The sequence below is a fragment of the Orcinus orca genome, chromosome 2 (genome assembly GCF_937001465.1).
Source record: "Orcinus orca chromosome 2, mOrcOrc1.1, whole genome shotgun sequence".
Lineage (NCBI taxonomy): Eukaryota > Metazoa > Chordata > Mammalia > Artiodactyla > Delphinidae > Orcinus > Orcinus orca.
Window position 1 is genome coordinate 151,595,396 of NC_064560.1, and position 25,751 is coordinate 151,621,146.

At 40.0% G+C, this 25,751-nt stretch overlaps 3 protein-coding genes across 12 annotated transcripts in view; 1 reads left to right on the plus strand and 2 right to left on the minus strand.

Moving 5' to 3' along the window:
* Window positions 1-4,481, minus strand: part of L2HGDH (L-2-hydroxyglutarate dehydrogenase) — a 55,421-nt gene extending 50,940 nt beyond the window's left edge. For all 6 annotated transcript variants that reach the window (XM_049706315.1, XM_049706314.1, XM_049706316.1 and 3 more), the window contains exon 1: window positions 4,033-4,481. In XM_049706315.1, the coding sequence (XP_049562272.1) occupies window positions 4,033-4,481 (449 nt within the window). The remainder of the gene's footprint in view (window positions 1-4,032) is intronic.
* Window positions 4,309-15,467, plus strand: DMAC2L (distal membrane arm assembly component 2 like). 4 transcript variants are annotated; one of them, XM_004270040.4, is made up of 5 exons: window positions 4,309-4,406; window positions 10,126-10,237; window positions 11,534-11,742; window positions 12,327-12,498; window positions 14,276-15,467. In XM_004270040.4, exons 2-5 carry the CDS (start codon window positions 10,131-10,133, stop codon window positions 14,388-14,390), a joined length of 603 nt encoding a protein of 200 aa, XP_004270088.1. In that variant the 5' UTR covers window positions 4,309-4,406; window positions 10,126-10,130; the 3' UTR covers window positions 14,391-15,467. The 4 variants fall into 4 exon arrangements, with proteins under 4 accessions (XP_004270088.1, XP_049562277.1, XP_049562278.1 ...); XM_049706320.1 differs by lacking the exon at window positions 4,309-4,406 and adding an exon at window positions 4,494-4,579 and having other exon boundaries at window positions 12,330-12,498; XM_033428470.2 differs by lacking the exon at window positions 4,309-4,406 and adding an exon at window positions 4,561-4,579.
* Window positions 15,468-15,470: 3 nt separating this feature from the next.
* The window catches only part of CDKL1 (cyclin dependent kinase like 1), a 65,468-nt gene continuing 55,187 nt past the window's right edge, over window positions 15,471-25,751 (minus strand). The window contains exons 6-9 of one of the 2 annotated variants that reach the window (XM_033428465.2): window positions 25,033-25,115; window positions 21,345-21,401; window positions 20,040-20,195; window positions 15,471-17,633 (exon numbers count right to left, since the gene is read on the minus strand). In XM_033428465.2, coding sequence (XP_033284356.1) covers window positions 17,526-17,633; window positions 20,040-20,195; window positions 21,345-21,401; window positions 25,033-25,115 — 404 coding nt within the window. In that variant the 3' untranslated portion in view covers window positions 15,471-17,525. Of the gene's footprint in view, window positions 17,634-20,003; window positions 20,196-21,344; window positions 21,402-25,032; window positions 25,116-25,751 lie in introns of both variants that reach the window. The other variant, XM_049706318.1, reaches the window with a different exon arrangement.

Here is a 25,751-nt window from a genome sequence, read left to right on the forward strand (position 1 = left end):
TATGACTGATTCACTTTGTTATAAAGCAGAAACTAACACACCATTGTAAAGCAATTATACCCCAATAAAGATGTTAAAAAAAAAAAATCTACAAACAATAACTGCTGGAGAGGGTGTGGAGAAAAGGGAACCTTCTTGCACTGTTCGTGGGAATATAATTTGGTACAGCCACTATGGAGAACAGTGTGGAGGTTCCTTGAAAAAGTAAAATAAAACTACCATATGACCCAGCAAGCCCACTACTGGGCATGTATCTGGAGAAAAACATGGTTCAAAAGAATACATGCACCCCAATGTTCATTGCAGCGCTGTTTACAATAGCGAGACATGGAAGCAACCTAAATGTCCATCGACAGATGAATGGATAAAGATGTGGTACATATATAAAATGAAATACTACTCAGCCATTAAGAAGAATGAAATAGGGGCTTCCCTGGTGGCGCAGTGGTTGAGAGTCCGCCTGCCGATGCAGGGGACTCAGGTTCGTGCCCCGGTCTGGGAAGATCCCACATGCCGCGGAGCGGCTGGGCCCGTGAGCCGTGGCCGCTGAGCCTGCGCGTCCGGAGCCTGTGCTCCACAACGGGAGAGGCCACAACAGTGAGAGGCCCGCGTACCGCAAAAAAAAAAAAAAAAAAAAAAAAAAAAGAAGAATGAAATAATGTCATCTGCAGCAACATGGATGGACCTGGAGATTATCATACTAAGTGAAGTAAATCAGACAGAGAAAGACAAATATCATATGATATTGCTTATATACAGAATCTTAAAAAAATGATACAAATGAACTTATTTACAAAGCAGAAACAGACTCACAGATTTAGAGAACAAACTTATGGTTACCGGGGGTAGGGTCGGGGGAGGGAGGGAGTTTGGAATTGACATGTACACACCACTACATTTAAAACAGATAACCAACAAGGACCTTCTGTATAGCACCGGGAACATTGCTTAATATTCTGTAATAAGCTAAATGGGAAAAGAATTTGAAAAAGAATAGATACATGTATATGTATAACTGAATCACTTTGCTGTACACCTGAAACCAACACAACATTGTTAATCAACTATGCTCCAATATAAAATATAAATTTAAAAAAACATGAATTCACTTGAAATCAGATTTCTAAATTGTGACACTGAAATCAAGAAGTCAATGGAGCATTATTTTCAAGGAGAAAAAAAGGACTTCTAACCTAGAGTTAAACTATCTCTTTTATTGTTTTTTAAATTTATTATTTAGTTGTTTTTATTTTTGGCTGTCTTAGGTCTTCGTTGCTACACACGGGCCTTCTCTAGTTGCGTTGAGCGGGGGCTACCCTTTGTTGCGGTGTGCGGGCTTCTCATTGTCGTGGCTTCTCTTGTTGTGCAGCACGGGTTCTAGGCGTGTGGGCTTCAGTAGTTGTGGCACATGGGCTTAGCTGCTCCACGGCATGTGGGATCTTCCGTGCCAGGGCTCAAACCCATGTCCCCTGCATTGGCAGGTGGATTCTTAACCACTGCACCACCAGGGAAGCCCAAACTATCCCATTTAAATATGAGGATTCAATAAAGATATTCTTGGGTAAACAAGGCTACAGGAACTTTAACATGCAAGAGACACTCCTAAAAATACTCCTGGACCAAAAATTAATGAGTTAACAACTCAAGAAGTTAAATATAATAAAGAAAAACAAACATATATAAACATGTATATATAATATATAAAACATATATATAACAAAATATAATAAAGAAGAAAAATCTTTTATTTGAAAAGATTTATAATGTAGACAAACCTCTGGCAAGAGTAATGGGGGAAAAAGTGAGATGACACAAATAAATAAAACAGAATAATAAAGAAAAAATACGTAAAGACACAACAAGGATCTTAAACATAATCAAAGAGTATCATGGAGATCTATATGCTAATAAATTTGATAACATAGATGAAACGGGGTGGGGGACTCCTTGGGCAAAATTACTGAGGCATAAAGAAATAGAAATTTTGAATCAATCACTATAAATTAAAATAGTCATCAAAAGCTTTCTACCTAAACACACACACACATACATTTTACCAAACTTTCAAGGAACGGATAATCTCTATCATCAAAGATATTCCAGAAAAATTTAAAGGGTTGAGAACTCCCTAACTCATTTTATGAAGCACATATGAACCAGGTTCCAAAACTGGATAAGAAGTACAAAGAAGCATCTTCTATACCAGTAAGATCCAACTGAAAGAATAATATAAAATAAGATACTATTTACAATAGCAACAAAGCAATAAGGGAATCAAAGAATTAACCTAAGAAAAAAGAACTTCACAGAGAAAAATTTTAAACTCTATTGAATAACAAATGAGGGACTTCCCTGGTGGTGCAGCGGTTAATAATCCACCTGCCAATGCAGGGACACGGGTTCCAGCCTTGGTCCAGGAAGATCCCACATGCCGCGGAGCAACTAAGTCCGTGCGCCACAACTACTGAAGCCCGCGGGCCTAGAGCCCGTGCTCCGCAACAAGAGAAGCCACCGCAATGAGAAGCCCGCGCACCACAACAAAGAGTAGCTCCTGCTCTCCGCACCTAGAGAAAGCCCCTGCGCAGCAATGAAGACCCAATGCAGCCAAAAAATCAACAAATAAATAAACTTTAAGTAACAAATGAGTATGCATAAATGAAAAGATATGCCAAGTTCATGGATGGGAAGACTCAGAATTATAAAGAAGTAAATCTCCCCCAAATCTATCTACCTAATTTCAATAATATTTTCAAAATAATATTTTAAGATACTAAATGTTATATAGAATAAAGGTCTATAAGTAGTAAAGCAATTTTAAAAAAACAAACAAGTGCAAAACTTCTAAAACTGATGAAAATCTGAATAAGGCCGGTGGGTTGTGCTAATGTCAATTTGCTGGTTTGATACTGTTATTACAGTTATGTAAGGTGTTGCTGGGGTAAATTGGGTGAAGAAGGGTACATGAGAGCTCTCTGTTCTTTTGCAACTTCCTATGGATCTATAATCATTTCAAAATAAAAAGTATAAAAAGAAAAAATAAAAAGTATAAACAAAACCTTCACTAACCTTACCTTTCTTCCCTTAAAAAAAGGTTCCCAAAAGAGCTGTCTACAAACCCCCACGATGAATCACAAATCCTATCCCACTCTAATCCCTCTCCAATCCACTAATACACAGCAGCCAGAATCAACTTCAGAAACATCAACATTTAATCACTTCTTTAAAACCCTTTAAAAGCCTCCCAGCGCTCTTAGAATAAAATTTCACGTGTATTTAAAACAAAAACTGTGCTGTGATGTAGCCCCTCTCCGATGTCATTCCACACCATCTCTGCTCCGCTAAGCTCTAGTCACACTCATCTTGCCCACATTCTAGTTCCCGAAACAGCCAAGACCTTTCCAGCTTTGAAACCTTCGCATAAACTATTCCCTCTACAGAGAGCAGAGAAAAACAGTAGTGGCGAATGTGGTCTCCAAACTTCAAATCACAGGGCGCTGAATTTTGCAGGGTTTAATTAGCAACTAACTGAGCTGCTTCTCACAGGGGCAACTCTATGCAGCATGCGTGTGCCAGGAACTGATTGATATAAGACTGGTTTTAGATCTTCCAAGTAACATCAGGAAGGCCAGCGAATAAACAGCATATTTGATTGCTTACAGTGTGTTAGGTACTTTAATCCTCAAAACGACCACTTAAAGCGAGAGACTAGGATCCGATTCACAACTGAGCTTTTAAGGAGCTTAACTAACCCGCCCAGAGTTGAATAGGAAGTGGTGGGGTGGTATTCAGAGCCAGAACTGTTCTTGACCTCTACTCAACACTGCCTTTCTTATTCTTTTCCTCTCGCCCACAAACCTACAGATGATCCAAGCAGGTAGCTCCTGGCACCATAGGTTGGAGACCGGGATTCACAGGATCCCGACCCTCTCCCACGCCGAGGACAGGGAAGTAGCGCAGGGGCAGAGGTCCAGCACAAGGCACCTCTGAGAGAAGCAGCGCAGACCGCGGGGGGTCGGGCCAGCGGCTACTCACCTGGTGCTGGCTCTGCGGCCACCTTGGCACAACAGCCAGGGCTTCCCCGGCGCGGGCGCGCACGCCGCGGAGAAGCCCCCGGGAAACCCCCCGCGGGCCAGTCCGCAGACACTGCCTAGGTAACGTAGCGCTGGCACCATCGCCTGCGCCTCCTCCCCTGCCTCAAGCCCCAGGAGCCGGCCCTTGAGCCCTACTCTGCCCAGGTCCAGGCGCTCTCTAGCCCCGCCCCCAGGCAGAGGCCAATGAGGGGCGCTCTTTCGCCCCACGTGAGAGCAGCCGCCAGTGGCCAATGGACTCGCGCGGCGGAGGGCGAAGGGCAAGCCGGCGCCGCCGTAGACGCTGGGGACGCTAGCTCGCTCCCTCCTTTTGACGCTGTGAGTAGAGGAGCTAGGCCCGGGGTGGGGCGGGTCTAGGGTGGTGGTTAGCCTCTGCCCTTTCCCTTCTCCCATCGCTAGGCTGACTGAAAATCTGGCCCACCGAGTCGGGCGTCCTCGATCTTCACCGCCGAGCGGACTCGGGGCCGCGGAAGAAAGTCGGGATGATTATGGTGAAAACTGTCGTTTGGGCAAGTCCAGCGGCCTCCCTTCCTCCCGCCAGGCCCCGCCCCTCTCGACCCCGCCCCACGTCACTCGAGGCTCCGCCCCTCTCAACCCCGCCCCCCTCAGCCCCGCCCCGCGTCGCTCGAGGCTCCTTTCAGGGCACCGCGATCTCCAACCCGGCTCCCACCCAGTGGAGTGGCCACTGGAGGGGCGCTCGCTGTCCAGCCCTAGCTCTCTCCGGACGGAGGCTCTGTCATGGCAACGCCTGATAGCCTGCAGTCTTCTGGACTTCCATATATGTGGCTCCTGACGTGCCATTCATTCATTTATTGGTCCTGTAAATATTGAGCACCTAAATGAACCAGACGTCTCGGTCTCTGACATCATTTAGCAATCTATTTCCTTTTTTAAAAAACCCTGGACCGAGATATACTTTTAAATATGCTGTGCGGGCCTGGGAACAGCGACTCACCTGTGCAGGTCACTTCACCCCTGTTTATCTGTAAAATGAGGGAAGTGGACCATGTAATGTATGAAAAACCTGTGTTAACTTACGTGATCCTTTATCACCATGCCTAACTAACATTTATCACCATGTTTAACTAACATTTGTTCTCTCTGCTTGATGGAAGTTTTTTAATTTTTAGGGTCAGGACAGCTGAACAAAAATAGAATCATTTAACTTTATTGCTGGAAGGACTTATTCTTGCCTGTGTGAATTTGGCTCCAGTTATTAGTCGGGTAGCTTGGGGAAGTCACTTCACCTCTTTGCCTCAGACCCTTCTCTGTGAACTAGGAGTAATAGCAGGATCTCCTTCATGTGGATTACACGAGATAAGGCTCATCAGATGTTAGCCCAGTAAAGTGCTCGATAAAATGATGGCTTTTATTATGTTTATATTGGTTTTATCACCTGGACAGTTGTACATATTTTCTTTATTTGCGAAAATAATGTGGAATGTTGCCTGCTTGTTCATCACAAATGAAAAAAAATAAGAAATGGTTATTTTTTTAGTTCAACTTTTTAGTTTTAAGCTAATCGTAGATTCCCATGCAGTTGTAAGAAACAGTAGAGATCCTGTGTACCCTTTACCCGTCTTCCCCAATGGTAACATCTTGTAAAAGAATAGAACAATAACTCAACCAGGAAATTGACATTGACACAGCCCATGGATCTTATTGAGATAACTGCAGTTTTACCTTTGTGCATGTATTTAGGTCTGTATAGTTTTTATCACATGTGTAGGTTTTGTTTTGTTTTGTTTGGCCGCGCCTTCGGGCTTTTGGGATCTTAGTGCCCCGACCAGGGATTGAACCCCAGCCCTTGTCAGTGAGAGCTTAGAGTCCTAACCACTGAACCACCAGGGAATTCCCCATGTGTAGATTCTTGTATCCACCACAGGCAAGCTACAGCACAGTTCCATCACCACCAGGATCCCTCGGTTGTCCTTTTATAACTACACTTCTCTCCTGCAGGGCACCCTCTTCCCCGTTCTAGTCTCCCTTTCTAAAATTTTGTCATGCCAAGAATGTTACATAAGCAGAATTATACAGTATGTAATTTTCTGGAATTGACTTTTTCACTCAGCATAATCCCTTGAGATCCATCCAAATTGTTGCATGTATTGATAGTTCATTCTAATTGCTGAGAAGTATTTCATGGTATGGATGTACCACAGCATGTTTAACCATTCACCCATTGAAGGACATCTGAGTTACTTTTAGTTTTTAGCTATTTCAAATAAAGCTGCTATGAAAATTAGTGTACAGCTTTTTGTGCGAGCCCGTTTTTGTTTTTCTGGGATAAATGCCTAAGAGTCCAATTTCTGGGTCATATGATAAGCACATGTTTACTTTTGTAAGAAACTGCCAAAGTGTTTTCCAAAGTGGCTGCACCATTTTACATTCCCACCAGCAATGTTGAGTGATCCAGTTCAGTTCCTCTTCAGTGTCACCAACTTTTGGTACTATCACTATTTTTTATTTTAACTGTTGCATGGGATGTAGTTGATTTGTTACTAGGTTGAGTACAGAATTATACAGTTCTAGGGTCTGTGGTCAGGCTTTCATGGGTCAGCCCAGAATAGTGACTTTTTTACTACTCTGTGATTTTGAGCACGTGCTTCTGAGTTTAGCAAAGTGAAAGAACTCAAAATACACATGCTCTTTTTGTAAAATTTTCTCTGCTTACCTTCTCCCCTAGGCTTGACTGTACATTAATTTGTTTCATTTAGATAATCTCACATCAAGAGCTCACCTTACATTCATTCACCCTGTAATGTCTTTGGCTAGAGACATTTGTGTTCTAGCCACCACCCTCCTCAGCTAAGAATTCGTGTTCATCTTCCATCTAGGTCAGAACCTATGTGAAATTAGTTCAATGAGTGTCAAGCAATATTAGCCTAAGAGTGGCTTTTGGAAACTTTGCTTCTCATTCCTAAGCAATTGCTCTGCTGTTCTATTTCACTAGACTCTAGACACCTCAGGAATAAGAATTGGCATCAATAATGGATGAATTTGCAGTGAAGTGGGGTTATAATTTGGGGAGTAAAAATGCCCCAGTTCTGACATCACCCACCCCTCTCTTCACACTTTTACTGCCCTCAAGAACAAGTTGGCTAGTTCAGTCTTTTTGACCACTAAAATAGCCAACGTTTTGAATAGCCCACCTAAGTAATTATGTCTCATATGTAAAAAAAGAACTTCCATTTTTTAAAAAAAACTTGTTTATATGCAAATTGGGGGGCTCTCCATATCCTATTTTGAGTCACACATTAGAGGTCTGGTCTTCTCTAAGTCGTGAACATATAGCAACTTTTAGAAACATCTGTTACAAACTTACGGCTCTAAGCTGTGTTATGATAGTAAAAAGAATTTTTAAAATAATTTTAATTCCTAAATTATTTATCACAGCGGTAATTTAGTAGTGGTTATTTTTTAACTTGCATTTCACTTGTTTAATTTATTAAAGCTAAATTCATCAAGTTACCACCAGAGGTCTCCTCTTTCCCTCTAGAAAGCATTCTCAGAGGTAGCTGCTTGAATTCATCTGAAATTCCTAATATCAATTAACAAAGTAGCAGTTGAGAATGCAAAAACCTACCAATTAGTTTTTTTAATTTATTGCTAAATAAAAACTTAATTTTCATGTTTAAATTATTTTAAATATAATATCTAATATTTTTAGAGATCATAAGCTGAAGTAAATTTGGTTTAATCTTTCCCTTAAGCAGAAATACAAGGTGGGCCAAAATGAATCAAGTGAAAGTACTTCAATTTTCACAAACCTCTCTAATTTACCCACTTAATGAGTTTCCTTGGTTTCTGCATGAAAATGTATCACCCATTGAAGATTATTAATTGCCAAATATTTATTAAACTTGCATTAGGGAATGGTGCTGTGCTAGGTGCTAAGAAAAATGGAAATGAGTAATATGTGATTCTTGCTCTTTCTTTTGCCCTTCATACTTTTCTTTTTTCTGCCTAACTGGAAACTCTTAATCATCCTTTGAGACCCATCTCAGAAGACACCTCTAGTATGAAGCCTATCCCTCACTCCCTTCTCTAAGCTCTCACAGAACTTGTCCATACCTCCATTAAGACATCGTGTTGCATGTTATTCATTTGTTTATATGTCATCTATACATATATGGTATATATACTACACATTCTATGAGGACAGGAACCATGTTTTTCTCGGTCTCTCTCCTGTGTTGTTTTGTTTTGCTTCTGTCTTGCCATTGAATCTCTTGCACTAAGTATAGCAGACATTCAATATTTATTGCATGAATGAATGGATGGATGGAGATGGCATTTGAGTAAGGTCTTGAGGCTGGGGAAGATTTCCATAGGATTCTGGGGGGCGGGGAGGGATGGTAAATGGAGGGAACAGCCTGAGTTGAAGCTGGAAAGCCCAGATTTGTAAACAAGGTTGGCAGCCAAAGGAGTTACTGAGATGGGCACAGGTGGAGAGAGATTTAACCAAAAGCTGGAAAGGGCTGAGAATGTGGGAGGAAGTAGCAGGGGGAGAAGTTTGCAGTAATGAAGGCAGAGTGATGATGGAGAAGGGATAAAGAGGCTAGTAGATGGCCCCAGGGTTCTGTCCTCAGACCTCAGCTCTCTTTGTTTTACAACCCAACATCCTTGGGCACTTCCTCAGCTCTAAGGTAGTTCCCACTCAGGCCTCTTTCTAGTCCTCTTCTTTTTCCTGAGTTCTAGAACCATCCAATGACTGAGGAAAGAGCCCTGGACTAATAAGAGAGAAAACTAGGTTCCAGTTTCAGCACTGCTAACAATTAACCATGAAACATTGGACAGGTCCCTTTAAACACATGCGTTTATTAATACCCCACCTTGTTCCAGAAAGGATTTAGGGTGTCAGCAAGTTACTTATTATCAGGGCTTAAGTTTCCTCATCTCTAAATGACCCTCAATCTTGATGCTGCTGTCTAATATTCCTGAAGCATAGTTCTAACCATGCCAGTGCTCTGTGCTAAAATCTCAATGATTCCTAGCCACCTGCAGAAGACAAACTTTCTGGCTGATCATGGGAGACCCTTCCCGATGTGACTGTGTACATTGTCTCCCTCCTCTTCTCATGACCCCCATGTGCTGTGCCAACTGAACTACAACATGCCTTAAAGGTTCCTGCCTCAGCTTATCACCTGACCTACATTTTCCTGGCATCTTTGTCTATTGAAATCCTTGTGTGTCTTTAACTCTTTTGAGGTCTTTTCCAGGTTCTATCATTTATTTTAACTACCTGGTAACTTGTTTTAGCTCACTCCACCCTGCATTAAATTGTCAGCTCTTCAAAGGCAGAGACCATGTTTCATTTATCTTTGTTTTCTCCCCACCTGGCACACTATCAGAGAAACTTGAATTGAGATAAATCAGGTTGAGACCCAATTCCAAAATTGCCTTTTCAACTCATAGTTATGGGTTTTTACAGCTGGAAATCATCTGAGCAAATCATCTCATTTTACAAATGAGAAAACCAAGGGTCAGAGAGGTGAAGTTACTTGCCCAGTCTTTCCCAGCTGCCCTGTACAGCTCTTGCTTTGCACTGTTCTGGGGACACTACTTGCAGCCTTGTGATAGGAAGATCTGTTTCCACGACTCCTCTCCTTTTCTGGACGTAAGTGTCTTAACCTTGACACATTGCTCCTTAGGTGATTTTAGTTTGTCATTTTGGTACTGGAAATGTAGATTGGGACTGGAGCTGGTTTCAGTAAATTTGTAGATGCACTGCCTGCATGGACACCAGGTGGCACCACTGCAGGCCGACTCCAATTGAGGAGTGAACAAGTAGAAAGAACAATGTCCAAGCTGGAAGGAACCATAGAGACCATTCAATTCAGCCTCTCATTTTTGCAGCAAAAGAAACCAAAAACCAGACAGAAGTAACTTGCTTAATAACTATTGAGTGGCAAGTGAGTCATCAGCTTTATCAGCATAAGAGCACTGACTCTGAAGCTGTAAAGTCAGTTGCCGTATGTATGGGACTCTGATTGCCAGCTGATGATCTAATATGAATACTGTTTTATGTGTCTAGATCAAATGATGCTGTTTGGAAAAATTTCCCAGCAGTTCTGTGGCTTAAAGAAACTCCCAAGGTCACGTGACTCCCGATACTTCTGGGGCTGGCTGAATGCAGTGTTTAATAAGTAAGTTTAACTAAAGTGAAGAACCGTGGGAATTGTTACAGCTTGATGAGTTCCCAGTAGCTAATTTGGTTATTTCTTGTGTTTCAAATGTTTTTTGTGTCGTGCGTGCAGTACGATCCTAACTTTCTTTTAAAGCAAATAAAACATACAAGCACTGAATAAAGATCAGAAAAATAGATTACAGAATATTAACTGCCTGGGTTACAGGACTTAAGTGATTCTTATTCATCCTTTCAATGCCTTTCAAGTTTTCTGAAATGAACATTTATTACTTTTGTAATCAGAAAAGCTCGGTAAATGTAATTTTAGAATATTTTATTCTATGGCTTCTTAAGGGATGTAGTTAACCTTTTGAATACTATCAAGGGAAATCAAGGTTTTAAAAAGTTGGTTGGGGGACTTCCCTGGTGGTGCAGTGGTTAAGAATCTGCCTGCTAATGAAGGGGACACGGGTTCGAGCCCTGGTCCGGGAAGATCCCACATGCCACAGAGCAACTAAGCCCATGTGCCACAACTACTGAGCCTGCGCTCTAGAGCCCGCAAGCCACAACTACTGAGCCCACATGCCACAACTACTGAAGCCCACACACCCAGAGCCTGTGCTCCGCAACAAAGAGAAGCCACCACAATGAGAAGCCTGCACACCACAATGAAGAGTAGCCCCCGCTCGCCGCAACTAGAGAAAGCCCGCATACAGCAACGAAGACCCAACACAGCCAAAAATAAATATATAAATTTATTTTTAAAAATAAAATAAATAAAAAGTTGGTGGCATGCTTAGAAATATCATTTTGAAACTGACAAAACTAACCTCCTTGTTGCTTAATATAGCATTAATACCACTAACTAGAGAAAAGGGCATATGTTAAAATTAATGAATATCACTTAATGACATTAATTTGAACAAAGGTTCAAAATTATTCCCTTTTTAATCTTTTGTCATTAATAAAAATGATAACCAAGTGTAGTCATTCATTCAAAACATAGATACTGAGTACCTCCTGGTGTGAAGCTATTGTGCTACATATGAATCAATGAAGACTCAATGTCTGCCTGATAAACTCACATAAGAATAACATGCCTTGACAGAGTTCACTTGAAAACAAAAACAAAAGCAAAAAAGGTAGCAGGTAGAGCCATCGAATGTTTTCTTTACATGGATTTCACTAATATATTATCTCCCTCCTCATCATGTGAAGTGAAAAGTGGTTGCTATTCTGTATTTACTTTGGTGAACATAGTTAAGAAGCTAGTGACTATAGTAAAAGCTACCGGCTTTTGTTCTCTTGCCAACAGAGTGGATCATGAACGCATCCGGGATGTTGGCCCTGACAGGGCAGCGTCCGAGTGGCTGCTGCGCTGTGGGGCTCTGGTGCGCTACCACGGCCAGGAGAGGTGGCAGAAGGACTACAACCACCTCCCAACAGGCCCTCTGGACAAATACAAGATTCAGGCAATTGATGCCACTGATTCTTGTATCATGAGCATTGGATTTGATCACATGGGTAACTCCCCTATCATTTGTTATGGGAAATGCAGGTGATTTGCAGTGACGTTTGGTTGCAGTTGACTCACTATTATAGTCATAGGTGTGTCCTTTTTGCCTTTTTCAGTCCAATCCAGCTTGCTTCTTCCTGCGTATGATATTTATTTTTAAATTAAATAGAGGTTACAAATACCTTCCTCTCCTTTCTCCCTGCACTAAGCTTCTCTCTACATGCCTTTATTCTGTGCTTTATTGACTTAAAATTCAAGGCCTTGTTTGTCAAATTTTCTTTGTCAAACTTCTGTCATTGAGAAACGCTCACGAATGTAGAAATAATTATATCCACACAGCTTCTGCTTGTGTGGGCATTTCTTTCCTCCAGTGCATTGGGCATCTGACTGCAGAATGGCCCTGTCCATCAGCACAACCTGTATAGTGAATACCTTGTATGGTTAATAGGGTGACTAATCGTTACTGTTTTCCTGGGGCTAAGAGGTTTCCTAGGACTTCCAATCCTAAAACTAGAAAAATTCTGGGCAAACTAGGATAGTTCATCATCTTAATGGTAAAGCAGGTTCTTAAACTGTACTTTTTTTCCCCCAGAAGGCCTACAGCATGTTGAAAAAATAAGGCTATGCAAGTGTCACTATATTGAGGATGACTGCTTGGAGAGACTTAGTCAACTTGAAAATTTACAAAAAAGCATGTTGGAAATGGAAATAATTTCATGTGGGAATGTCACAGACAAAGGTGTCATTGCTTTGCATCATTTAAGGTAGGTGGTCAGTGCCAAAATGGAAACTTGATAATGTTAAGGTGAATAATCGGAATTTAAAACAGTTGAGAGGTGGTCTCTTTTTTTCAATTCTGAAAAATATAATTTATGAAAATGACTTAACTGTCAGCTATAATATTTTAAAAGTTTAAATTATCACCCTTAATATGTTAAGGTTGTATTGCATTTTTTAGGGGGCATCTTTTTAAAAAATTGACCTACATAAAGCACCTAGCAGGGTTCCTAATACAGAAAGCTTTCAATAAGCACTAGCTATTATACTTCCTCCCTATTTTTAATTTCCCCTATGTTCTGCCAGTAACCTCAGCACCACAGAAGTCTGAGAAATCTTAAACATTAGAACCAAAAGTACTAGATTGTTTATCTCTTACATTAGTTGAGGCTTTAAAGCTTCACCTTTTAATACACACTTGGTTCCTTTAAGAACTTTCCCAATTTCTTTTCCTTCCTAGGTTAAGATTCATATTTTTAAAATTCAATTTACCTAAACTAAGAACAAAAACATGAAACCGTTCACCCATTTCTCCCACTCCCCACCCTGTGCCTTTGGCAACCACCAATCTGTTCTATGTATCTATGAGCTTGCTTATTTATTTATTTTTAGCTTCCACATATAAGACATCATACAATATTTGTTTTTCTCTGACTTATTTCACTAAGCATAATGCCCTCAAGGTCCATCCAAGTTGTTGCCAATGCAGAATTTCATTTTTTTATGGCTGAATACTACATCATTGTATACATATACCACATTTTCTTTACCTAATCCATCAATGGACGCTTAGGTTTTTTCTATATCTTGACTATTGTAAATAATGCTGCAATGAACATGGGGGTACAGATACCTTTTTGAGTTAGTGTTTTTGTTTTCTTCAGGTAAATACTGAAAAGTAGAATTGCTGGATCATATGGTAGTTCTGTTTTTAATTTTTTGAGGAACCTCCATGCTGTTTTACATATGACTGCACCAATTTACAGTCCCACCAACAGTGCACAAGGACTCCCTTTTCTCTACATCCTCACCAACACTTATTTCTAGTCTTTTTGATAATGGCCATTCTAACAACAGTGTGAGGTGATATCTCATAGTGGTTTTGATTTGCATTTCCCTGATAATGATGTCGAGTATCTTTTCATATACCTGTTCTCCATCTGTATGTCTTCTTTGGAAAAATGTCTATTCAGATATTTTGCCCATTTTAAAAATTGGATTGTTTGGGGGTTTTCCTATTGAGTCGTATGAGTTCTTTATACATTTTGGATGTTAGTTCCTTATCAGATATATGATTTGCCAATATTTTCTCCCATTCAGTAGGTTGCCTTTTCATTTTGTTGATGGTTTCCTTTGCTGTATATAAGATTTTCAATTTGATGTAGTCCCACTTGTTTATTTTTGCTTTAGTTGTGTTTGCTTTTAGTGTCAGATGCAAAAAATCATCACCATGAGTGATGTCATATTTTATATTTAACATACAAAGGAGTTCTATGCCATAATATACATAAAATATTTGGAAGAATTCAGCAGCATTATTGATGTAATTCAGAACAACTAAACTGTCCAAGGTCTGGCTTAGTGCCTAGCATGAATTTCATTTAAAGTAGTACTCTAAGACTACCGTTCTAAAAGTCATTTTGAAAGTGTAGGATGATATGAACACATTCTGTGTGTAGCTTTTTTAAGTCAATAAAGCAAGTTTATTTTTAATGCTATGAGTAAAGGCCAAATTAAATTAACTTTAAAAAATTTCTCTTCCAGAAACCTCAAGTATTTGTTTTTAAGTGATCTTCCTGGCATAAAAGAAAAAGAAAAAATTGTCCAAGTCTTTAAAACATCACTGCCTTCTCTGGAACTAAAATTAGACTTGAAGTAAAATAGTAATATTCAGTAAGTGTCTTATTTCAATATAAAGTATCATGTGCAATTGTTGATCCTAAACAGCAACAAATATTACATAAACATCAACAGAACTATAAGAATGTTATACCACAACATTCTAGCAGAGTCCATCATGTAGAAAATAAACATTCAGATGTGATTCACTAAAGTTACTAAGTTAGAAGTGAGAATTTAGGTACATTAAGTCATTTTAAGAACAATGCAAACCAGGTACCATTTTAATTCTTATATATTCCTTATTTTATATCAATCCTATATAAATATCTCTTGATGTAGATACTTAAGAGTTCTTTAAAATGATTTAAATGTACAACACAGATATTCTTTATTTTTAACAGTAATTTGTTACATTTTACTTTAAAGTTTTTGAAGCATGTTACTATAAATATACAATTATGAAAAACTGAAAGCTAAATTTCAGATTCACTGATGGAGTCAATTATGCAAAGTAGTCAGAGGTTGCTGGGGCATTCATATTGCTTCCCAGGATTCGCATGCATTTGTCATGATCCTGCATTCCTGTGCTGTTTATACCATACATCCTTTCTCTGAATGAACAGTTTCTGGCTAATTTGTCTATTTTGTAGGCTTAGTCTAGTGTCTTATTAAAACTAGACATAAATACCTGGCTGGATTTAAATAGCTTTGCTGATTGCAATAGAACAGAGGAAACAATGATGAAGGCCAGCAGAGCTATACTTACCTTCTGCTTAAATTAAAAAACTGCTTCAAACAGAAAAATTTAACATGTCAGTTAGAAACTAATTTGTATTCCCTCATATATGTTGGATAGTACTTCCCATGAGCTCAAGGGACATCATAAGAAGTATAAGCACTAAATTCACTTTACATCTAGAAAGCAGTGATAAAGAATATCATAAATAGGTATAAACAGATCTTTATTTTTATCTGCTTCAAATGGTCCTGATTCTATTATTGTTGTTTATATGCCAACTTGTTTGTGGATTTCTGTATGTTTGGTTTGAATATTAATCTGTTGAATATAACCTTGACTGGAGTTAATTTTAAAATAAACACTTTCTGTGATGCAGCATTAAAGTAGAAAAATGAATTTTAGTTGTGTTAGGAACCAGCTTATGTAGATAGCACATACCATAAATGATGTACTGTTTACTAACATAATTGCCACTGTCATTTTAAAAATCAGAAAACAGTAAATAAAAAAATGATAAGGATGTAGAACAGTCTCATGTGAAACAGTGGTGATTCCATGCTGAAGAAAAGATCACAGATATGGTTAAATTAAGTATAAGCATATATTTAATAGAACTCATTAGAAACAAATGACCACTTCTATCTCAGCCTTGTTTGATTACTTTGTGATGAAGCAACTGATTGACCACAGGTTAGTCTGGAGCTACTTTTCTACTCTGAATGGTACTCCTTAAAACTACTGAATAAATTAGGGAGTTACAGTCATCTGCCCCGTCAGGTACACAGTTGGGGGTAAGGAAAAAAGGAAAAACACAAAATGTAAACTATTAGCAGAAGCTGGATGTCCTTCTTTGTCATTTGAATCAAGTCTACATAACAAGAAGTAGATTATACTGTGACTAGTATTTAACCCGCTATCAGCTCTATGCAAGAAGCTACATACATTAGGAAGCCTCAGGATATCACTAAACTGGCTGGGGTAGCCAAAATTATTGAACAGATGCCAGAATTTGGTGGATTACTTAACAGTAAGTGAATAAGGTCAAATGCTCTCATGAAGAAAATTAACATAGCAGTAAACTGAGAATGCAGAAGAAAGGTTTTGAAGATACAGTAAAATACATCTTCAAAAACCGTGGCTGAGGACTGCTAGGAAATAGCAGCACATCAATCAAAAATGGGGTTGAGCAATAAGAAGCAGACATCAGCTTCATATTGCCCTTGTGTCCAGGGGACAAGGATGAAAAGCTTTTTGAATAGGAGCAATAGGCCAAATCAAAGCTAGTTATATGTTGTCATTTTAAGTATCACTGTACAAAGCTAGGAATTCTCAATAATATCATTTTGGTCTATTTTCTTATTAGTTAACTTTTAGTTGTTAGGTTGGTATATACACACACATATATATGTGTGTGCACTACAGATATACACACATACACACTAAAAAGATATTTCAGGGAAAACATCAGCTTATAACCTTATGTCTTTTATGACCCAAGTAAAAGCTCATAAGCAGTTTCTTCCAAAACCCAGATCACTATAGTCCTGCCAGTATCTCTGTCTCCAAGTCTGAGGCTGAGCTGGAGAGAATGAAGTACTAATTACTTTCAGGCTGGCAGGCCCAGTTCCTGTGAAGCCTGTGGATCTTGTTCTACCCCTGGGTCAGCTGCCAAGCTTCATGCCATTGTTTGCAAGGGGAATTGGGTGAACAAGTGTAGATGGATTATAGTAAATCCATCTTGCCTGCAAAAATGACTAAGATGCATCCTTTACTAAAGGTAAAGACCAAAGTATATGTAAGAAATGTCTATAAACATATCATTAAATATATAAGCATGTAAATTATAGTCTTTTATGATAATCCATATGATTTTAAATATTTTAAACATCTCATATATTCAAAAAAGTTTCAATATATAAAAATCAAGAGCTAGAGCAAGCAGGAAATGGAATTTTAAACATTTTGGTTTCAAGAACCTTAACTCTCCCTAAATACGATGAGAAAATCTGAAAAGGCAGGAGATAGGACTCAAAGCAACAGAGATCCAAGGAAACATATATGGGCATTCTGTAATCCATTTTTTCACTTGTTGCGTATGGTGCAATTGAAGCATAAATTTTTTTGTCTCTAATTTTGCTGGAGGTATGGGCGAGTGCAGTAGATAGTTTATATTCTGTCCATAAGCTCAGCTACTTAGATACAACAAAAATAAAAGTGAAAATCCAAAGAAGTTTTTCCTTTCTGTTCTGGACACCATCGTCAAGCATGGAACACTGCCTCTGGAATTTCCCTTCACGTCTTGCCAAGTGGCCTCCCCCAGTTAGTTATGTTTTCTCCTGATGTTTTTTTCAACACTGTGATTGCTTTCAATCAAATATATGTTTTATTCAAATTAATGATCAATTCTTTTTTTGTTATCCATCTCCAAGCTCTTTAAATGTTTGGAAAACGGTAGTTAAGTTTCTTGGTGTTATAGTAGTACTTCTTGTTATCCAAAGCTGGGAGGACGTTGCTGCTAGTCAGCTGAGGTAGGTACTGCAACTGAAAATATGAAACACAGAATTACGTTCAATGCTGTACGCTTTTTTCATTATTGCTAACACATCCAAAAGAGGTAAACAAACAACTTTTCCAGCACAGAAATACTTTTTCTGCACAGAATCCAGGATCTGAGAAAGGACAAAATGTTTAAATTTGGTCTCTGCTCAGGGGTGGAATTGAAGGATGTGGAGCTCACCCCCTCCCATAAATTTGGTCTCTGCTTTTTCTTTTCAATATTTATTTTCTATTATAAAGCAAAACATGCACATTAAAGGCAATTTAGAGAATATGAAAAAGAAAGGAAAATGTACATGTTAACATTACTGGGAAAAAGCATAGATTCGTGGGGGTTAAGAGCTTGCTGGGACCTTAGGGATCATTTAAGCCAGTATCTTGTCTTGTAGTGAAGAAAACTGATGTCTGGAGCACTCAGGTGATTTGCCCACCTACTACCTTAGTTAAAAAGGCAAAACTGCTCCTTTCATGCTGCCAGAAAATGTTTGAATTTATCGTCAATGTCAAATGAAAGTAAGGGAACACATTTTTTTTTGTACAGTACTATATGGCCTTAGGTATCTGAAAAACAAGTACTTTTAAATCAAACAATTGTGACCTACAAGCAACACACAAATTAGTTGGGTTCCCCTAGTCTTTCAAGTAAAAATATTTCCATCAAGACCCTCTTTTTTTTTTTTAATTGGTGCCTATTTCAGTAGCATTTATGGGCAGGTGGCTCATCCTGAGGTTCTAGTCACAACTCTGCTACAAGTCTCACTTTCTGCCATTGACAATCCACTTTAAGTTTTTTTTTTTTTTTTTTGGCTGCGTTGAATCTGTTGCTGCATGCGGGCTTTCTCTAGTTGCGGTGAGCGGGGGCTACTCTTCGTGGTGGTGCACGGGCTTCTCGTTGCGGTGGCTTCTCTTGTCGCAGAGCATGGGCTCTAGGCACATGGGCTTCAGTAGTTGTGGCACAGGGGCTCAGTAGTTGTGGTGCACGGGCTCTAGAGCACAGGCTCAGTTGTTGCGCATGGGCTTAGTTGCTCTGAGGCATGTGGGATCTTCCCGGACCAGCGCTCTAACCCATGTCCCCTGCATTGGCAGGCAGATTCTTAACCGCTGCGCCACCAGGGAAGTCCCACTTTTTTTTTTTTTTTCCGGTACGCGAGCCTCTCACTGTTGTGGCCTCTCCCGTTGCGGAGCACAGGCTCCGGACGCGCAGGCTCAGCAGCCATGGCTCACGGGACCAGCCGCTCCGCGGCCTGTGCGATCCTCCCGGACCTGGGCACGAACCCGTGTCCCCTGCATCGGCAGGTGGACTCTTAACCACTGTGCCACCAGGGAAGCCCTAAGTCCCACTTTTTAAAGTTTTAATTCCAGTTTCTTTAAAAGAAGGGATGAGGTTTTCTAAAATCCCCTGTAATTCAAGGGTTCTAAGATTCTTGAACACAAAGAAACAGCAAGATAAGGGGTAACTCTGAGGGGAAAGTCTATTTCCAGTCTGTTTTGCATTAAAAGCATTCTTAATTTCATAACTCTGGTCTTTTAGGGCCCTGGGTTTCATGCTGTACCTGTTCATAATGGACTGTCCACCCTCTCCTCTCCTCCAAACCTCACAAACACCACCCAGGTGCGACTCAGCATACTGGGCAGAGGAGGCTGCAAAGGGAAAGACTAAGACAAGATAATCTATAGCTTAAGGGGTACCTGAGCAGATCCGGAAGCAACCAGGAGCAGCCAGCTCATCTTAATTGTGGTTCCAACTACAGTCCCTCCTAAATTATTACAGCTTTTGGCTTATGACAAGACACTTAATGTAAGGCCATTCTGCCACTTTACACCAGTCACAATTCTCCACAGGCTCCCAGTGTGCAGCTTGGACGCTGTGATCTGGTTAAATGCACTGTTCTGCTGCTCCCACTGAAAGCACTCATCACCACATTTACACTAGCCAACTCTGATGATTAATGGATCAGGGAGGAAAACAGTTCCTTTTTTAGATAAACCTGGAATGTCAATCAATACTGAAGGTAAGCATGATGACAGAGAGCTAACCGGGATAAATTTGATTTCGTTTTCCAAAGCATAAGAAGCACGCTTCTTGTCCCTGGCTGGGATCTGTGCTCATGCACACCAAAAGCCCTGGCCCCTGGCCGGCAGCAGGGAGCTGCTGGGCAAGGTCACCTTTAGGATTCTGGGAGAAGGGCCCTTAGCAGGCAGATGTCTTTGGGACCCTGGTTGGTAGAGCTTGTGACCTGTGTGTCCTCATGCAGGGATAAAGGTGCTGGAGCTGCAAGCCACAATTGCCACCTCAAGTATAGATTGAGACTCTCCGCACCAGGTGGAAGGTATGAGCTCATTTGAAATTACGACCTTGGATGCTTCTGTAAAGCAGTGCCCCATCTTTACCCGCGGCAGGTGCTTTCGGCTCTGTCTTAGGGTCTTCCCTGTTGATTTCTCATGCTCTTTTGCCAAATCCCCTATTTCTCTGATGCTGTCAAAATACGGATGCCCCAACAGCTGCTCACATGTCAGTCTCTCAGCAGGATTCATGTGGAGACAGCCCTGAAAGAACAGAAAATAACCTCTCCTTACTTCTTTAAAATTGCATTAACTTATTGAAGTCATTTTTTTCTTCTTTGAAAGATTAAACTCTTCAGTTGGGAACAAAAGGGGGGAAAACTTTCGTTCCTTCCACAATCATTCATGGGTAACCACATAATGAATTAATAAATAGTTTCTAGGAGTAGTAGCAAAAAAAATCATTTTCTCCACCTTGTTCTGTTCCTGAGGCATTTGGCGCTCTGCCCTGAGGGAGTAGGATACGATTTTTGAGTTCACCTCAGTGTCTCACCAGAATAATCCACCTAACCCATTTGGTTCCTTGCCTGTACTTAGTAAAAACTAGTTTTTTATTTAAAAAATCACACATAGTAAAAATAAAATTTATACAGCATGTAGCAGAGTCTCTTCAGCACTCTGGTTCTTCCATTCTCCCTTCTAAAATCAGTTATTTTAAGTATATTCTTCCAGAAATAGCCCATGCATTACAAGTATCTATGTATATGTAAGGAAGGAGAGGCATAATATACATCTCTTTATGTTACATCATTCTTAACTATTTGCTTTGCCAGTAAATAGGCCAGAGGGCTCATACTTGGATAGATTAAATCTGACAATTACATACCCCAAGGAACTGTCTCATTTTTTAAAATTATAAATGCATCAGTAAATGTTTTAAATACTTTTTGAAATGGGTGGGACCTTGTCTGTAACTTGCAAACATTTTAATTGGTACCTCATTTTACATAAGGGCTATTATATTTCTGAAAATGTGTATATAAATCAAGTTTTAAAATCAAAACCTATTTCCAATATACTAGGGAGTTGGCTATTTAAAAGAATCCTATGGCTAAACATTTTTTTGAAGAAAAGGATCCTTTTGTAAAACAAACCACCCCAATCTTAAATTTCTATTTTGTGTTAATTTAGATTTCAAATACAGTTTAAGTTTATTTAAAGTGAAAAATACTTTCAGATGTTTTCACTGTTATGTGACCCATTTTAAAAAATGGAAAATATGTATACTTTTCAAAGGAGAAGAAGAATTCTAAAAGGAACACTTTTCAATCCATGGATTGACATACATCATTCAGATTCCCTAGTGATGCAGCTGCCGTGTGCTTCCAGGTCTGTTGGAAGCCATGATTTTACCTTTAAGAGCCCCAGGGCAGGATAAGAGATGTTTGGAAATTTTAATTCAAGTGGTTCCTGTTAAAGAAAAGAAAACAGGGATTTTATTTACAGCATATATTCAAATATAAGGTTACCTCAGATTGAATTTCTTTTGAGTGAGAGAAGCATCTTCCTGGCACCTTCTTCGCCTCTTCCACTCTCTGCCAACCCCACCTCCCTGTGTCTGTTTCATAAGCTCCTTCTTTCCCCACCTCCAAATTGTTTTATAAGCTCCTTCTCTCCCCACCTCCAAATTGCTTTTCCAAATTTTCTTCCTAACCATTAACCCCCTTCACTTCCTGAAGAACTGATGCAGGTAGCAAATTGTGAGGGAATACTAAGGAGAGGAAAAAAACCCAAAACACTCGTCAAGCAATTGTTATTTCCTTTTTTTCTGCCTCAACTTATATAACTTGCCTTGCCTTAGAATAATTTTTGGCATTTAGTTTGGCATTTATAGAAAGGGGCTCTGATTATTGCATTTATTGACATTTACATAAAGGGAGCTACAAAATAGATTTTTTTCCCGACCCAGAAAATGCTTCTTGGTTTTCTGGAATAAACACTGTTCTCTCATCCCACAAGAGCCTGCTGTTTCCCTGATCATCCTACTGTTTAAAGAGTCTCCCGAGCAGACAATTCATCAATCTCCCTTTGGCCCTTTAAGGCTATTTTGCTCCAGTCACAGGCAGGAGACAATCAGGAATAATAAACACTATAAAGTAGAAGGAATGCCTATGTCAGGCAGACAGGCCAGTTAAAGAGATATACAGCTGATAAAGAGGCTAAAGAGGAGGGGAGCTGAGAAATTAAGAGCTAGCCAAGCAGAGTCAAATAAATGACCAGGTGTGTTGTGTGTTTAAAGATGGCAGTTCCCTGGTGCTGCCATCAAGATTAAGAGCACAGTGTTACTTGGGACAGGGGAACCAGCCAACAACAACCAATTCCTGAGTGTGCAGTTATTCATCACTAATAAGAGATAGGAAACTCCAAAACTGAGGCTCTTAAGACCAACAGGGAAAAAAAAAAATCCTAAAGCGGATTTGTATTAGCCTTTGAGAGCGGCCCTCTCCACCCCCATAGCTAAACTATTTCACTTGCTATTTCTGTGTGTTGAATCTGAGCACCTCTGGGGATTGCCTTGACATTGCTGACATTGAGCCCTGCTGTCTCAGCAAGGACGCCTGGGACGAGGCCGGCTGGTTGGCTGTGATAGGATGGGCCCATCCCGCCTGCTTAGCCGGTTTCCCTGCCCCAGAAGCAAGCAGGCCTCTCTGGGGCAGGGTTGCTGACCCGCAGAGGGACTGGGGCACAGATGTTCAACCAGCACAGCCCCCCCACTTCTTCCTGTGTTTCTGTCAACAGGAAATCCCCTGCAGCACAACCTCTGGGAAACCATAGGAAGCCTTTTACACTGATGAAACTGATGAAACCTGGGTTGTTTCAGAGGCTTCCCCAGTAGAAAAGCGAACAGGAAATCGCTAAGGGATATTTAGCGTGAAACTGGGAACGTCCAGGTCACAAGGGAGCCGGCTGGGTCACCTCCCATATGCCAGGTGTCATTCCTGCTTCTGCGGCCCCGCAGGCTCCCAGCTGCCCCACTTTTCCTATTCCTAGCGCTGCAGGAGCAGGGGTGGCGGGGAAGTGGGAGGTGGGAGACTTCACTGCAGGACAGGCCAAGAGGTTGGGAGAACAGACAGCTCCAGTGGAACTGGATGGACCTTCCATCTGGAAACTGAGTAATGGAGAAGGGTTAGTTTCAGTTTGAAAGTACCTTCCTTAGGCAGTAGGAACTCAGGATCTCACAGACCTTAACTGTGCTCAGAAATGTTTTTGAGTATAATACAGGCTCATTAGAAGACTTCTGAAAATATTAAAAAACCATAAAGAAAGAAACAAATCATCCCACCACAAAGAGACATTCACTGTTAATATTTTGGTGTATATCTTTGCAGCCATTTATTTCACTAACGTAAAAATCTTTGCCTGATTTTCCAGAGGTTGTCATATTATTTTATATTTATACACGTAAATGTATGTTTTATTAAATATTTATACATGTAAATGTGTATATTTATTAAATATTTATTAATTTTATGTCAAATTATATATACTGTTTTGTAACTTTCTTTTTCATTTAGCAATATGTTGCAGACATTTTTTAGGTGATTACATATGAATCTATTTTTATTAGCTATGTGGTACTTCTATTGTAAGGACATACCATAACTTATTTAATTAATTCCCCACTGATGGAACACTAAAGGAAATGATTTCTATTAAAGAATGTCATGAGAAATGCAAATTGAAACTACAATGAGTTATCACCTCACACCGGTTAGATTGGGCATCATCAGAAAATCTACAAACAATAAATGCTGGAGAAGATGTGGAGAAAAGGGAACCCTCTTGCACTGTTGGTGGGAATGTAAACTGATAGAGCCACTATGGAGAACGGTATGAAGGTTCCTTAAAAAACTAAAAATAGAATTACCCTATGACACAGCAATCCCACTTCTGGGCATATACCCTGAGACAACACAATTCAAAACGACACATGCACCCCAATGTTCATTGCAGCTCAATTTACAATAGCCAGGTCACTGAAGCCACCTAAATGTCCATCAACAGATGACAGGATAAAGAAGATGTGGTATATATATATGATGGAATATTATTCAGCCATAAAAAGGAATGAAACTGGGTCATTTGTAGAGATGTGGATGGACCTAGAGACTGTCATACAGAGTGAAGTAAGTCAGAAAGAGAAAAACAAATATCGTATATTAACGCATATATGTGGAATCTAGAAAAATGGTACAGGTGAACCGATTTGCAAGGTAGAAACAGAGACAGAGATGTAGAGAACAAACGTATGGACACCAAGGGGGAAAAGGGGTGGTGGTGGGATGAACTGGGAGACTGGGATTGACACATATACACTAATATGTACAAAATGAGAACCTGCTGTATAGCACAGGGAACTCCACTTTGCTGTACAGTAGACACTAACACAACACTGTAAACCAACTATACTCCAATTAAAAAAAAGAATGTCATATCTTTATGCTTTTGTCTAATAGTTTCATTGGAATAAATTCTTGAAAGTGGGTTAGGATATGCACGTTTTAAATTTTCTTCAATTTTTGAAAAATAAGTGTTTTCCACACATTGGCCATAGGGGACAGGTATGAGAGTAAGGCTGGCCAAGCAAGTTCATCACCGTTTTCCCCCAGTCTGGGAGTGAAAGCACAGTAGAGTAGGGGGTTTGGACAACGCTGGATTTTCCCTGGATGAGTCATTGTCTAAAAGTTAATTGGCTCTGAGCTTCATAGCTTCCACTGCTGAAAATGATGAAGGACAGGTGAGGCTGGGGCAGGTAGCTCTGCATTCCTGTCCAAGATGCTGGCTAAGCTCTATCAGCAATCTGTAACTTAGCACTGAAGGCCATGATCTTGCTAGTCAATTTGTCCCAGTTTTCTTTTTTACTCTTAGACTGATCTTCCATTGCCAAGTGGACCATGGGGCTCAGGCTGGTGCATAACTACCAAAACCTAGTTAGCCTGCAACTCCTCATGTACATTCATCGAGTGAGAATGATCCCCCTTAAACACCCTGGTAACCTTAGCTCTGACATGCAGAGCTCTCTCCAAAGTGGGTCACTCACCATATCTTCAGGGTCTGGAATTTTTACCCCACTGAAGTACTGATTTGTGCTAAATACTTGATGGTGCCTAGGAATGAGGTCTCCTTTGGACAAGAAGAAAGAGGAAGGTAAAATTAGATAGGTTGTATATATTACAAAATACTGAGTATAGCTCCCTGAAATTAACATGATATTATAAATCAACTATACATCAATAAAAATTTTAAAAAAACCCACAAAAAATAAATAAATAGAAAATAAAGTCTTTTTCATCCTCTCAAAGAAAATTAGATCAGTTAGCAAGCACTGCTCTATGGTTTCCTTCCACTGGTGCTATGTTGGTCAGTGCCTATAGCTACAAAGGCTGCAATTTGTTTTTCCAATCAGAGGGAGAGGCACTGAGGGAACTTTCAACAAACTGTGCCGAGACCCACAGTGGGTGGAGTACTGTGTTAGGCACAGAGGAGGCATGAACGGAAACTAAAGGCTGCAACGTTCTTGCCCCTCAAAGGCTCACAAAATGTTTGAGGAGTCCAAACCAAACAACTCAGAAGCGTGTGCGTGCACACACACATACACACACTAACAAATAATGGCTTTTTTTAAATAGCAAAAGTATGCTGGAGAGGGTGTGGAGAAAAGGGAACCCTCTTGCACTGCTGGTGGGAATGTGAATTGGTTCAGCCACTACAGAGAACAGTACGGAGGTTCCTTAAAAAACTACAAATAGAACTATCATA

Excerpts from the sequence above, each read along its gene's own strand:
- DMAC2L (XM_004270040.4), top strand. The coding sequence starts at position 10,131 with ATGATGCTGTTTGGAAAAATTTCCCAGCAGTTCTGTGGCTTAAAGAAA. Across the intron at positions 10,238-11,533 it reads CTGAATGCAGTGTTTAATAA|AGTGGATCATGAACGCATCC; the intron begins GTAAGTTTAACT and ends TCTTGCCAACAG. Across the intron at positions 12,499-14,275 it reads ATTGCTTTGCATCATTTAAG|AAACCTCAAGTATTTGTTTT; the intron begins GTAGGTGGTCAG and ends TTTCTCTTCCAG.